The 10,716-nt window shown below is 43.6% G+C and overlaps 1 protein-coding gene across 1 annotated transcript in view; it reads left to right on the forward strand.

Moving 5' to 3' along the window:
* Nucleotides 1-2,911: 2,911 nt before the first annotated feature.
* The window catches only part of LOC100463634 (HLA class II histocompatibility antigen, DP beta 1 chain), an 11,544-nt gene continuing 3,739 nt past the window's right edge, over nucleotides 2,912-10,716 (forward strand). Inside the window, 3 exon segments of the mRNA XM_019794244.1 lie at nucleotides 2,912-3,015; nucleotides 9,172-9,378; nucleotides 9,380-9,447. Of these exon segments, the coding sequence (XP_019649803.1) occupies nucleotides 2,912-3,015; nucleotides 9,172-9,378; nucleotides 9,380-9,447 (379 nt within the window).

Genomic DNA, 10,716 nt, shown 5'->3' on the forward strand with positions numbered 1-10,716 from the left:
CCTCAGAAGGGGCATCTCTGGTTGGGAAAGAAAATGATAGACACTGGGAGAGGAGGTAGGAGAGCTGTCAGGACCAATGTGACCCAGAAAATCCCAACCTATGTGAGACTTGGGAATAAGAGGAAAAAAACTACACTAGAGACATCATAACCATCTTCCTCCTCTCCTGGCTGGTTCAGTCAGGTGGAGCATGCAACTCTTAATCTCAGAGTCGTGAGTTCAAGCCCCATATTGGGTGTGGAGCCTACCTAAAACATAAAGATTAAATCAAATCATCTTCCTCTTAATGAGATTGTTTTGAAAAATGTCATTGAAGTTGATTTTGTATTTTTTGTGAGTAGTGACCTTTGTGAATGGATAACTTTTCAAAACTTCATGTCAATTTTTTTTTATTAAGTTCAATTAGCCAACACATAGTACATCTTTAGTTTTTGATGTAGTGTTCAATGATTCATTCGTTGCATATAACAGCCAGTGCTCGTCACATCACGTGCCCTCCTTGATGCCCATCACCCAGTTACCCTATCCCCCTACCCCACTCCCTTCTGCAACCCTCAGTTTTTTTCTCAGAGTCCAGAGTCTCTCATTCAGTTTTCTTCTCATTCAGTTTTCCCTCCCTTCCCCTATGGTCCTCTATGCTATTCCTTATACCCCACATATGAGTGAAACCATATGATAATTGTCTTTCTCTGCATCGATTCCTTTTTTTTTTAAGATTTATTTACTTATTTGAGAGAAAAAGCTTGTGCAATTGAGTGGGGGGAGGGGCAGAGGGAGAGAAACTCAAGCAGACTCCCCTCTGAGCACAGAGCCTGACTTGGGGCTCAATCTCACGACCCTGAGATCATGACCTGAGTCCAAATCAAGAGTCAAACCCTTAGCCGACTGAGCCAACCAGGTGCCCCTTCATGTTGATTCTTAGTATTGTATAGGAATTCATTTGTTATCAAATTATATTATATTTACCATTTTATATCTTTGATAATTTTAGAGGAATTCTTTGATGTTCCCAAGCAGATAAACAAAAGGCAAAAAATGCCTAATTGTTTCATTTCTAATTATTACTCTTATTTCTTCTTATACAGAATTGATGATATAAGGCACCTTTATTTACTTCTCACTGTTTTGTTGTTGTTGTTGTTGTTGTTGTTTTAGTAGGCTCCATGCCCAACATGGGGTTTGAACTCACAACCCTGAGATCAAGAGTCATATGCCCTATCAACTGAGCCAGCCAGGCACCTCTAAACCTTACTGTTAAGGACAATTTCCCTAATCATTTCACATTAAGTCTAATGGTAGATCTTTTGCTGATATGCTGTTTTATTACGGAGGGGTTTGGAACTACACTAAAGGGGTGGGGAACTGCAGAAATTCCTCTGGTGTTTATTGTTAAAATCATAGTATTTATATTATTGGATTAAATAATATGTTATATTAGATAAAGAATTTCTTGTGTTCTGCATTATAATAATTAATATTTCTTGGTTCCTTACTATGTGCAAGACTTTAAGAGATTCACAAATTCTGAGTGTCACCCCAATTAGATTTCTCAATAAATAAATGACATAATAATCTCCATTCTACATGAGACGAAATAAATCACAGTGGGTTAAAAAAAATTCTGGAAGTAGTAGAAAGGGGCTTTCTAAACCTGTGCCTGACCACTTCTCTATAATGCACCCTTGTACCTAATAGAAAACCTAAATTAAATATCTTATATGTTTTTATTCAATTCATCAACACTTCATGTAAGTACTTAATAAATTTGTTAGAAATTATATTTTTTTTGTTATTTTCTCTCTTAGGTTGTGTGTTCCGGGGGAGTATATTTACCTCATTTCAGGAACTACCTGTATCGTTTGTTAGGACTACTTGGTCTTTAAAAGTTACCAAAAATATATGCATATATTGAACTGAAAAAAAAAAAAAAAAGATGGTCCCTGATAACTTCATTGATCTACTCAAAACTCTCAGATCTGTAAGTTTCTACAGCATTTTCTCCGGGTGCTCCCATTTCACCCTTGCAGAATTACTGATATGCAGGGGCTACTATACCCATTTCAAAAAATGAAGAAATTGTGGTCCAGAAAGGGCAAGTAATTTGTGTAAAGTTACACACCTACTTCCATGCCTTATCTGGTACTGAAACCCAGAGACCCTTAGTCCATATCCATTCTTCTTCAAAGAGCTGCTTTACTGCTGAGAGGGAAAGATGCACAGCACACCCTCTGCATGACTGCTCGTACAGCTCCCAGCACTATTCTGAGTTCCGGGATGGACAGTCTAATCCCTCTAAGTCACTAACACACTGCCTAGGACTTGCTCTGTCCCAGAACATGCGTGCAAGGGGGATGACATTCACCATTAGAGGGAATGACATTCCTTTGGATCTGTTCCTAGGGAGGAAAGTATATAAAATAATCAAGCCTTATGACTCACCCAGTTTGCTCAAAATGAGGATCCCTTTCCTTATACTGTCTTCAGTGAATCTTTTTTTTTTNAAAGATTTTATTTATTTATGGGACAGAGATAGAGACAGCCAGCGAGAGAGGGAACACAAGCAGGGGGAGTGGCAGAGGAAGAAGCAGGCTCATATCGGAGGAGCCTGATATGGGGCTCGATCCCATAACGCCGGGATCACGCCCTGAGCCGAAGGCAGACGCTTAACCGCCGTGCCACCCAGGCGCCCCGTGAATCTTAACACCTTAAAGAATCATGTGCTTTACACCAAACTTCTGTCTGGTGAGTAACAATTCCTGCTTATTGGTTCCTTTTTCAGAATTCGGCCACACTCAGGGGGTAAGGAAGGCTGTCCAAGCTCATCATCTCTAATATTTTAGGAGTGAGCACATTGAGTGAGAGCTGCTCTGACTGCAAGTCTCTCAGCCCCCATCCTCTCCCAGGCTCCAGGATGGTGGTTCTGAGGATCGCTGGGGTCCCAGGGATGGCAGCTCTCGTGATGTCCTTGGTGATGCTGAGCTCCCCTTTGGTTCAGAGCAGAGACACCCCAGGTAAGTGCAGAGCTGCTGCTCTTGGAGGATCCAGCTCAGGGGAATGACCTTAGGGGGTTTTCCATGTGGGCCCACTCCCTGAGAAAGACTTTGGGGCTCTGACATTGTGTAGGACCTGCTATTCTCACCTGAGTGAGAAGGAGATCAGGGTGTGCACGTGATGGGGACAATGGTACCTGGTGGTCTGGAGTGATTTTGGAGGGACAAGTTTCTCACAAAGGGGTCATCAGAATGACATTTCAACATCCATCCAAAGATCAGAAAGGAGAAATTATGGTTAGTCTGCATTGTCCAAGGTCTGAAGATCACTCTGTGGAGTCAGTGCTCCAGGTAGGGGCCCTTCCACAGAGCCAGGCAGGAACCTTCATTCCATGACCAGTGGTGGCCAGAGCAGCAGAGGAGGGTGATGAGGTCAAGTAGTGGTGAAGGCCAACAGGATACCAGTTGCAGCTGACTGTCCCTCACATCAGGAATTGGATCAGGGCACATCAGGGCAGGGCCAGAGGAGTGAGAAACAGGAAACGGCCTCGTATAGTTCCAATTTACCACCAAGAAGACTATTTGTGAAAGAATGGTGAGTTCGTTTATGGTAACGTTTCCCAGCCTCCTCATCCCCATCCGTAAGGCCAGCCCCACTTCCTCATGAGGATCGGGTTCTCTCAGGTCCCTTCCTTAATTTCCAGGGGTAACAGCATTTGAAACTCCCAAATTCATCTGCTCGAACTCCATCCCGATGTACTCATTTCTCAGATGGGGAAAGGGAAATTTTCAGACATTTCTGACTCAGATGGGCAGAGAGTTAGGGCAGCTCAGCTGTGTGCTCACACCTGCCGGGAGAGAAGAATGGAGAAGCGAGAGTCCTAAACAGCCAGAGGAACTGTGGAAATAGCTGGTGAGATGGGACAGTGTCCCACAGGAGGTGACAGAAGAGGCAATGCTGTTCTGGGGCCCAGGGGCAGTGGTGCTGATATGAGCACATTGGAAATCAGGGCTGGGTTCTCCTTTGGGGTAAATAGCGAGCAGTGTGGTGGATGGTGGGAGAGGTGGGGTGAGATGGAGAAGAACTGGGTTCAGATTTAAGAGAAATGAATAGAGTCTCATTGCCTTGTAAGAGAGACCACTGTGGGAAGTGAGCAGTTTTGATGCTGAGGAACTCATTACTGAGTGAAATGTGAACCCTGGAAACTTGGACCCAATGGGTTGGGCACATTCCTCCAACTTCTTATGCCTCCAACTCCTCAGGATTTCTTCAGCAAAAATAAAAAGAGACAAAAGGGGAGATGCTAAAGTTGTTGAGAAAATACTAGCGACTATTGGGTAATGAAGAAAACTGTGGAGAAAGGAAGCATCCAACTCATGGATGAAACAGAACTGTAGCTCCAACAGCCGCTTGAAACATCCTTTGTTCATGACATTTACCATCCTGGCATTTAAGCCCTGGGACTCTATCCTATCACACATCTGGGAGGCAAAAGACACCTGGGGATTTAATCTCTTGTTCACTCCACTTCTATCTCCCTTTCCCAGTGAAAGAAGAGGTGGAAAGAAAGAAATTATCATCAAGAGGGCACGTATTGCATGGAGCACTGAGTGTTATATGCAAACAATGAATCATGGAACACTTGGTGAATGACAGATCATAATTTTTAAAAAAGAAAAAAGAAAGAAATTATCAGTATTAAGTTAATAAAAGCTCCTTTTCAAGAATCAATGTTGTGCCTCAAAGGGCAGCTCCATTTGAGCCATTCTGAACAAACTAGGGCTCTGTCCTTTGTGTTTCTCTTTGTCTCCACATAATCTAACCCATTATAGCTTGACAAGGGGAAGGGCTCGAACCTCCAGTGACCAGGGCCAGACATTATGCTCTAGATTTTATTTATATCATTTTGTTTAATTTTAACAGTAGTCCTTCAAAGTAAAAAAAATAATAATAATAACACCCTTTTTTACAGGTGAAAAAGTTGAGACTCTAACAAGTTGCTTTACTTGCCTAAGACCACACAGCTGGTTTGTGGACATCTTTATTGCTCTGTCCACATTACCTTCCTTATATCCTATGGTAATTACATAGTCTTAATACATCCTATTCTAGAAAGATGATTTGATTTACACCTGAAGTTTTCAAGCTCTACTCTGGAAAACTCAGATGTTTTCAAGAGTTTTAGGAACTCTGTAATATTTTTCAAGTACACATAGGAAACAGTTTTCAGAGACCTTTGTGTGACATTTGTCTGCTTTGAAAATAAGATTTCATTATGAAAAAAAGTCAATTGCTTTACTTTTTTTAAGTTTTTAATTCCAGTACAGTTAACATGCAGTATTATATTACTTCAAGTGTACAATGTAGTAACTCAACAATTCTATGCATTACTCAGTGCTCATCAAGCTAAGTGTACTCTTAATCCCCTTCACCTATTTCACCAGTTCCCCCACCCACCTTCCCTCTTGTTCTGTATAGTTAAGAGTCTGCTTCTTGGTTTGTCTCTTTTTATCCTTTGTTCATTTGTTTTATTTTTTAAATTCCACATATGAGTGGTATTTGTCTTTGTCTGACTGACTTACTTCTCTTAGTGCTATACTTTCTAGCTCCATCTATGTTGTTGCAAATGGCAAGATTTCATTCTTTTTATTACTGAATAACATTCCATTGTATATATAAATCACATCTTCTTTATCCATTCATCTATTGAAGGACATTGGGCTGCTTCCATAATTTGGCTATTATAAATAATGCTGCATTAAACACAGGGGTCCATATATCCTTTTGAATTTGTGTTTTCCATATTTTTTTGGTAAATAGCCAGTAGGGTGATTACTAGATCATTGGCTATTTCTATTTTTAACTTTTTGAGAAATCTGCATAGTGTTTTCCACAGTGGCTGCACCAGTTTGCATTCCCACCAACAGTCATAGCAACATTTTTCTAGATGGTTCCTGAGGCAAGAGAAACTAAAGCAAAAATAAACTATTGGGACTACATCACAATTTTTTAAAGAGTCAACTGCTTTAAAAAAGGAAAAAATTGAAATCACTATTCAGAACTAACAGAACTGCATCCTGATTGAAAAACAGGTGGGGAAACCTCTTAGTGGAACAGGAAATGGAGTTTGATGTGGGGGAGTAGAACAGGCAGGGCTGGTAGAAGACAGCACAGACTCCAAACTGGATGGGGCCAGAGGCTCAGAGGCTTAGGGGCAGAGCACAGAGCAAGAAGACAGGCTTGGGAGATCTGAGAGAAATGAAGTGCTGCTGCAGCACAGCCCTCGTAGGCTAAAAGCTGTATAGGGCTCCCTGAGGTATGTGTGATGGCTCCCTCTCTGCCTGAGCAACCAGCTGAGCAAGTTCACGGTGGGGCACATGGTGCCCTGAGCTAGGACGAGGACTCTGACGAGACCACCCAATCAACTCTCGTCATCCCTGCAGTGACAGAGATGATGGTCAGATCCCTTCACACCCTCCTCCACTGTTAGGATGGCCTGTTAAGGCCTCTTGACAGCCACTCAGAAAGGCTCCTGAGCAGGGGAAGGAGCTTCATCTGGAGCTTGGGCTCCCTGAGCTCAACCCTGAAATGACAGGGTGAGCTTTGTGTTGACATATTCTTCAAACATCCCTTACTTCTGCTGCTGTGCAGCGTTGCCCTCATTTCTGTGGTCTGGGGAGTTGTGTGATAAATGGACTTCCATTTATGATACACTCTAAGTCACATAAAGAAGCTGCAATTTAAAGACTCCTTCAACAGACAACTGTGGACCCCCAACTAGATTCCAGGCAGCCAGTAATTTACAATCAATTCTTTGCTGGCCAGCATTACCATGATAACAAAACCAGACAAAGACAACTGTAGAAAAGAAAACTGTAGGTCAATGTCCATAATGAATATATATTCAAGATTCTCAAAAGAATACAAGCAAACCAAATTCAACAGCATGTTAAAGGAATTATACACCAAGACTTCGTGGGACTTATCCATGGGATGCAAGGATAGTTGAACATAAGCAAATCAATGTGATATACCACATTGAAATGAAAGGGAAAAACAATACATGATCGTCTCGACAGACACAGAATAAGCACTTGAGAAAGTTCCACATCCATTCACGATTAAACTCTCAACAAAAGTATATAGGGACCTTAACCTTAACATAATAAATGTCATATACGAAAAGCCCACAGCCTATCTTATCAATGGGGAAAAACTGAGAACTTTCCAATATCTGGTTCAAGCCAAGGATGCCCACTCTTGCCCCTTCTTTTCAACATAATTACGGAAGTCTTAGCCAGAGCAATTAGACAAGGAAAAGACATAAAAGATATCCAAATCAAAAAAAGAAGACGTAGAGTGATCCCTGTTTGTGGATTACATGCTCGTATAGACAGAAAGCCCTTAAGACTCAACAAAAAACTATTAGAACTCATCAACAAGTCCAGTAAAGTTGCAGGATATGAACTCAAAATACAAACATCAATCACCTTTCTATACGCAGACAATGAACTATCCAAATAGAAGTTAAGAAAACAATCACACTCATGATAGCAACGAAAGTATAAAATACTTAGGAATAAACTTAACCAAAGAGGTGAAAGACTTCTACACTGGAAATCATAGAACATTGGTAAAAGAAATCAAAGAATACACAGATAAATGTAAAGACAACCACATTCATGGACTAGAAGAATGTTCATACCACCCAAAGTTACCTACAGATTCCATGCCATCCCTTTCAAAACCCCAATGGTATTCCTTAAGGAAATAGAACAAGACAACTCAAAAATTCATGTGGAATCACAAAAGACCCTGAATGATCAAAACAATCTTGAGCAAGAAAAACAAAGCACCACATTTCCCGATTTCAATATATATTACAATGCTACAGTGATCAAATGGGTTTCCTACGTAGTTTTTGTTCCTATGCATTCTTTCAAGATATGTATTTCTCGTGTGCCTATATTTTTAACATTCCTACAATGTTACAGAGTGCACAACCATTTGGTTTCCTCTAATGGTTACATAATATTCCATGATCGAGGGGCGCCTGAGTGGCTCAGTCGGTTGAGTATCTAGACTCTTGATTTCAGCTCAGGTCATGATCTCAGGGTTGTGAGATCGAAACCCATGCCATCTCCATGCTCAGCGGGGAGTCTGTTTGGGATTCTCTCTCCTTCCCCCTCTACTCCTTCCCCTGCTCATGCTCTCTAAATAAATAAATAAATAAATAAATAAATAAATATTTTTCTAAATGGCACCTGCTGCACATTGACAGCAGTTTTTAGGTGTCTGCTGTCCCATGGAGGATCACACCGACTGATTCCTGCTAATTCTTCAGTGTCACAAATAATGCCACAGCCAGCAGCAGCAGCCCCTGCCTGTCCCTTTATGGACCTGTGTGAACATTTTTTATGTCTAACAAGTTGTGAGAGTACTGGGTCATATGGCATACATCTCTTCAGTTTGACCAAGTATCCTCTGGGTGCTATTCTAAACATATGGGCGTAGGGGGCACTACACTCCCTCTGATGCTTTCTCCATACCCCCAGGCACCAGTATGGGACTAAAGAGCCTCTAACTGTTCTAAGAGATCTCAGTCTCATTTCTTTCTGAATTTTCTTTCCACTGGTAAGCTGCAGTCTGCCTTGCAAGTTTTCTCTCCTACAAATTTCCATTCCCACTCCCTACCCACTTCTCTATCACTGTCCTTTATTTTGCTTGTTTTTTAAGGAATTGCTTATATATTTTAGATATTGATCCCATGTCAATTTTAGGCATTGCGAGTGTATTTCTAGTCCATCTATTAACTTCTTAGTGGTGCCCTTTGCATAACAAAAGCATTGAATTTTAAGGTAATTCATTATCTTTTTGCCTTGTGATTTATGTTTTCTTAAGAAATGCTTCCTCACCCCCATATTCATTGTTATATTCTCCTATATCTTCTTTTTGTTTAAAGATTTTATTTATTTATTTGGCAGAGAGAAAGAATGCACATGAGCGGGGGTGGGGGGGCACGCAGGGGCAGAGGGAGAAGCAGACTCACTGCTGAGTAAAGAGCCCATGCGGGGCTCAATCCCAGGACCCTGGCATCAGAGCCTGAGCTGAAGGCAGACACTTAATGGCCTGAGCCACTCAGGCGCCCCTCTCCTATACCTTTTTACATTAACCTCCTAGTTTACTCCCTGCCGAGCTTTACGTCTACCAGAGCCAGAGTGCCTGCCTTGAGTTCAATGGGACGCACCGCTTCCTGGAGCAATACACCTACAACAGAGAGCTGTTCGTCCAGTTGGACAGCGCCATGGGGCTGTTTGCAGCCGTGTCCCACCTGGGCCGCCTAACTGCCAAGAGCTGGAACATCCAGAGGGAGTTCCTGGCCCTGAGATGGAGCCGTGGACTCCGTGTGCAAGCACAACTTCGACCTGGACGAGCGTTTCACGCTGAAGCGCAGAGGTGACAGGGCAGGTCTGAATGAGACACTCTGGACGGGGTGGACTTGGGCCGCAGAGGCGGGAGCGGCTGCCCCATCCGGAAGCCCAGGGGCCAGGCCAGCGCGGGAAGGGGCCAGACTTCTGCTCATGGAACAGGGAAGAGCCGAGAGCATTGGGTTTGTGGGTCTTGCGACAAACTTTTTTTTTCCTGGTAGAGGAAGCCAGGAGACAGGTTAAAATGATGAACAAATCAAGCTATTTCATTTCTTCTCCCATTTATTTATTTATTTATCTATCTATCATCAGCAAGAAAGAGAGTTTGAGCATAAATAGGGGGAGCAGAGAGGGGAGTTAAGATGGCAGAGGAGTAGGGGATCCCTTTTTCAGCCGGTCCCCTGAGTCGAGTTGGATAGGTACCAGACCAGCCTGAACATCCACAGAATCAGCCTGAGATGCAGGAAGATATCTGGATCTCTACAAATGAACATCTCCAGCGCTGAGTATTGAGGTACGAAGCGGGGAGCCGTGAAACCGCGCACAGATATCGGAAGGTAAACGGAAGGGGGAGGGAGCCACCGCATTCGGCCCAGAAAGCGGTAGCCACCTGCACGGGGGAGTGGGCGGACTCGCTGACCGGCACCTGCAAGAGAGCAGACAGAACATGAGCCTGGGAATGCACGACCAGACTGAAAACGGAGCTCCAGTGCGCTCACTGGAACCAGACTGAGACCAGGAGCTCGGGAGCGTGCGGGGGTGGCTGGCAGCTGGCAGCTGGCGGTGTTAGAAACACAAAGGACAGAGACATGCCGGCCCTGGAAGTGAGGGCTGGGACACCGGGTGTGGGGCGCACATCCTGGGATGCTGCAGGGTTGAGCAACACCAACAAAAACAGAGTTAAAATGGCCAGAACATCAGTGGAGAACGGGCCACGATCCCTCTGTTCTGAGACAGAGGCTAAGATTCGGCTGCTGCTGCTCTGACTCTCAGAAGAGGCACAGCAGACCGCCAGGGAAAGCCGCCAGAGAACAAAAGCCTGGAAACACTGGCTCACAGTGTGCCCACCCCCATCCCCCCTCACAGGGGACACGGAGACTCTACCCAAACGGGGTTGCCTGAGTATCGGCGCGGCAGGCCCCTCCCCCAGAAGGCAGGCTGCAAAATCAAGAAGCCCATATCCCTAAGATCCCTATAAAACAAAGGCGCACGGCCTGGGTCCTGGTCAATAATTTGGGCTCTGGACAACCCCGCAACCTCTCCTCATCAGAATGATGTGAAGGAGAAATCCCCCCCC

This window comes from Ailuropoda melanoleuca, chromosome 5 (genome assembly GCF_002007445.2).
Source record: "Ailuropoda melanoleuca isolate Jingjing chromosome 5, ASM200744v2, whole genome shotgun sequence".
Taxonomy (NCBI): domain Eukaryota; kingdom Metazoa; phylum Chordata; class Mammalia; order Carnivora; family Ursidae; genus Ailuropoda; species Ailuropoda melanoleuca.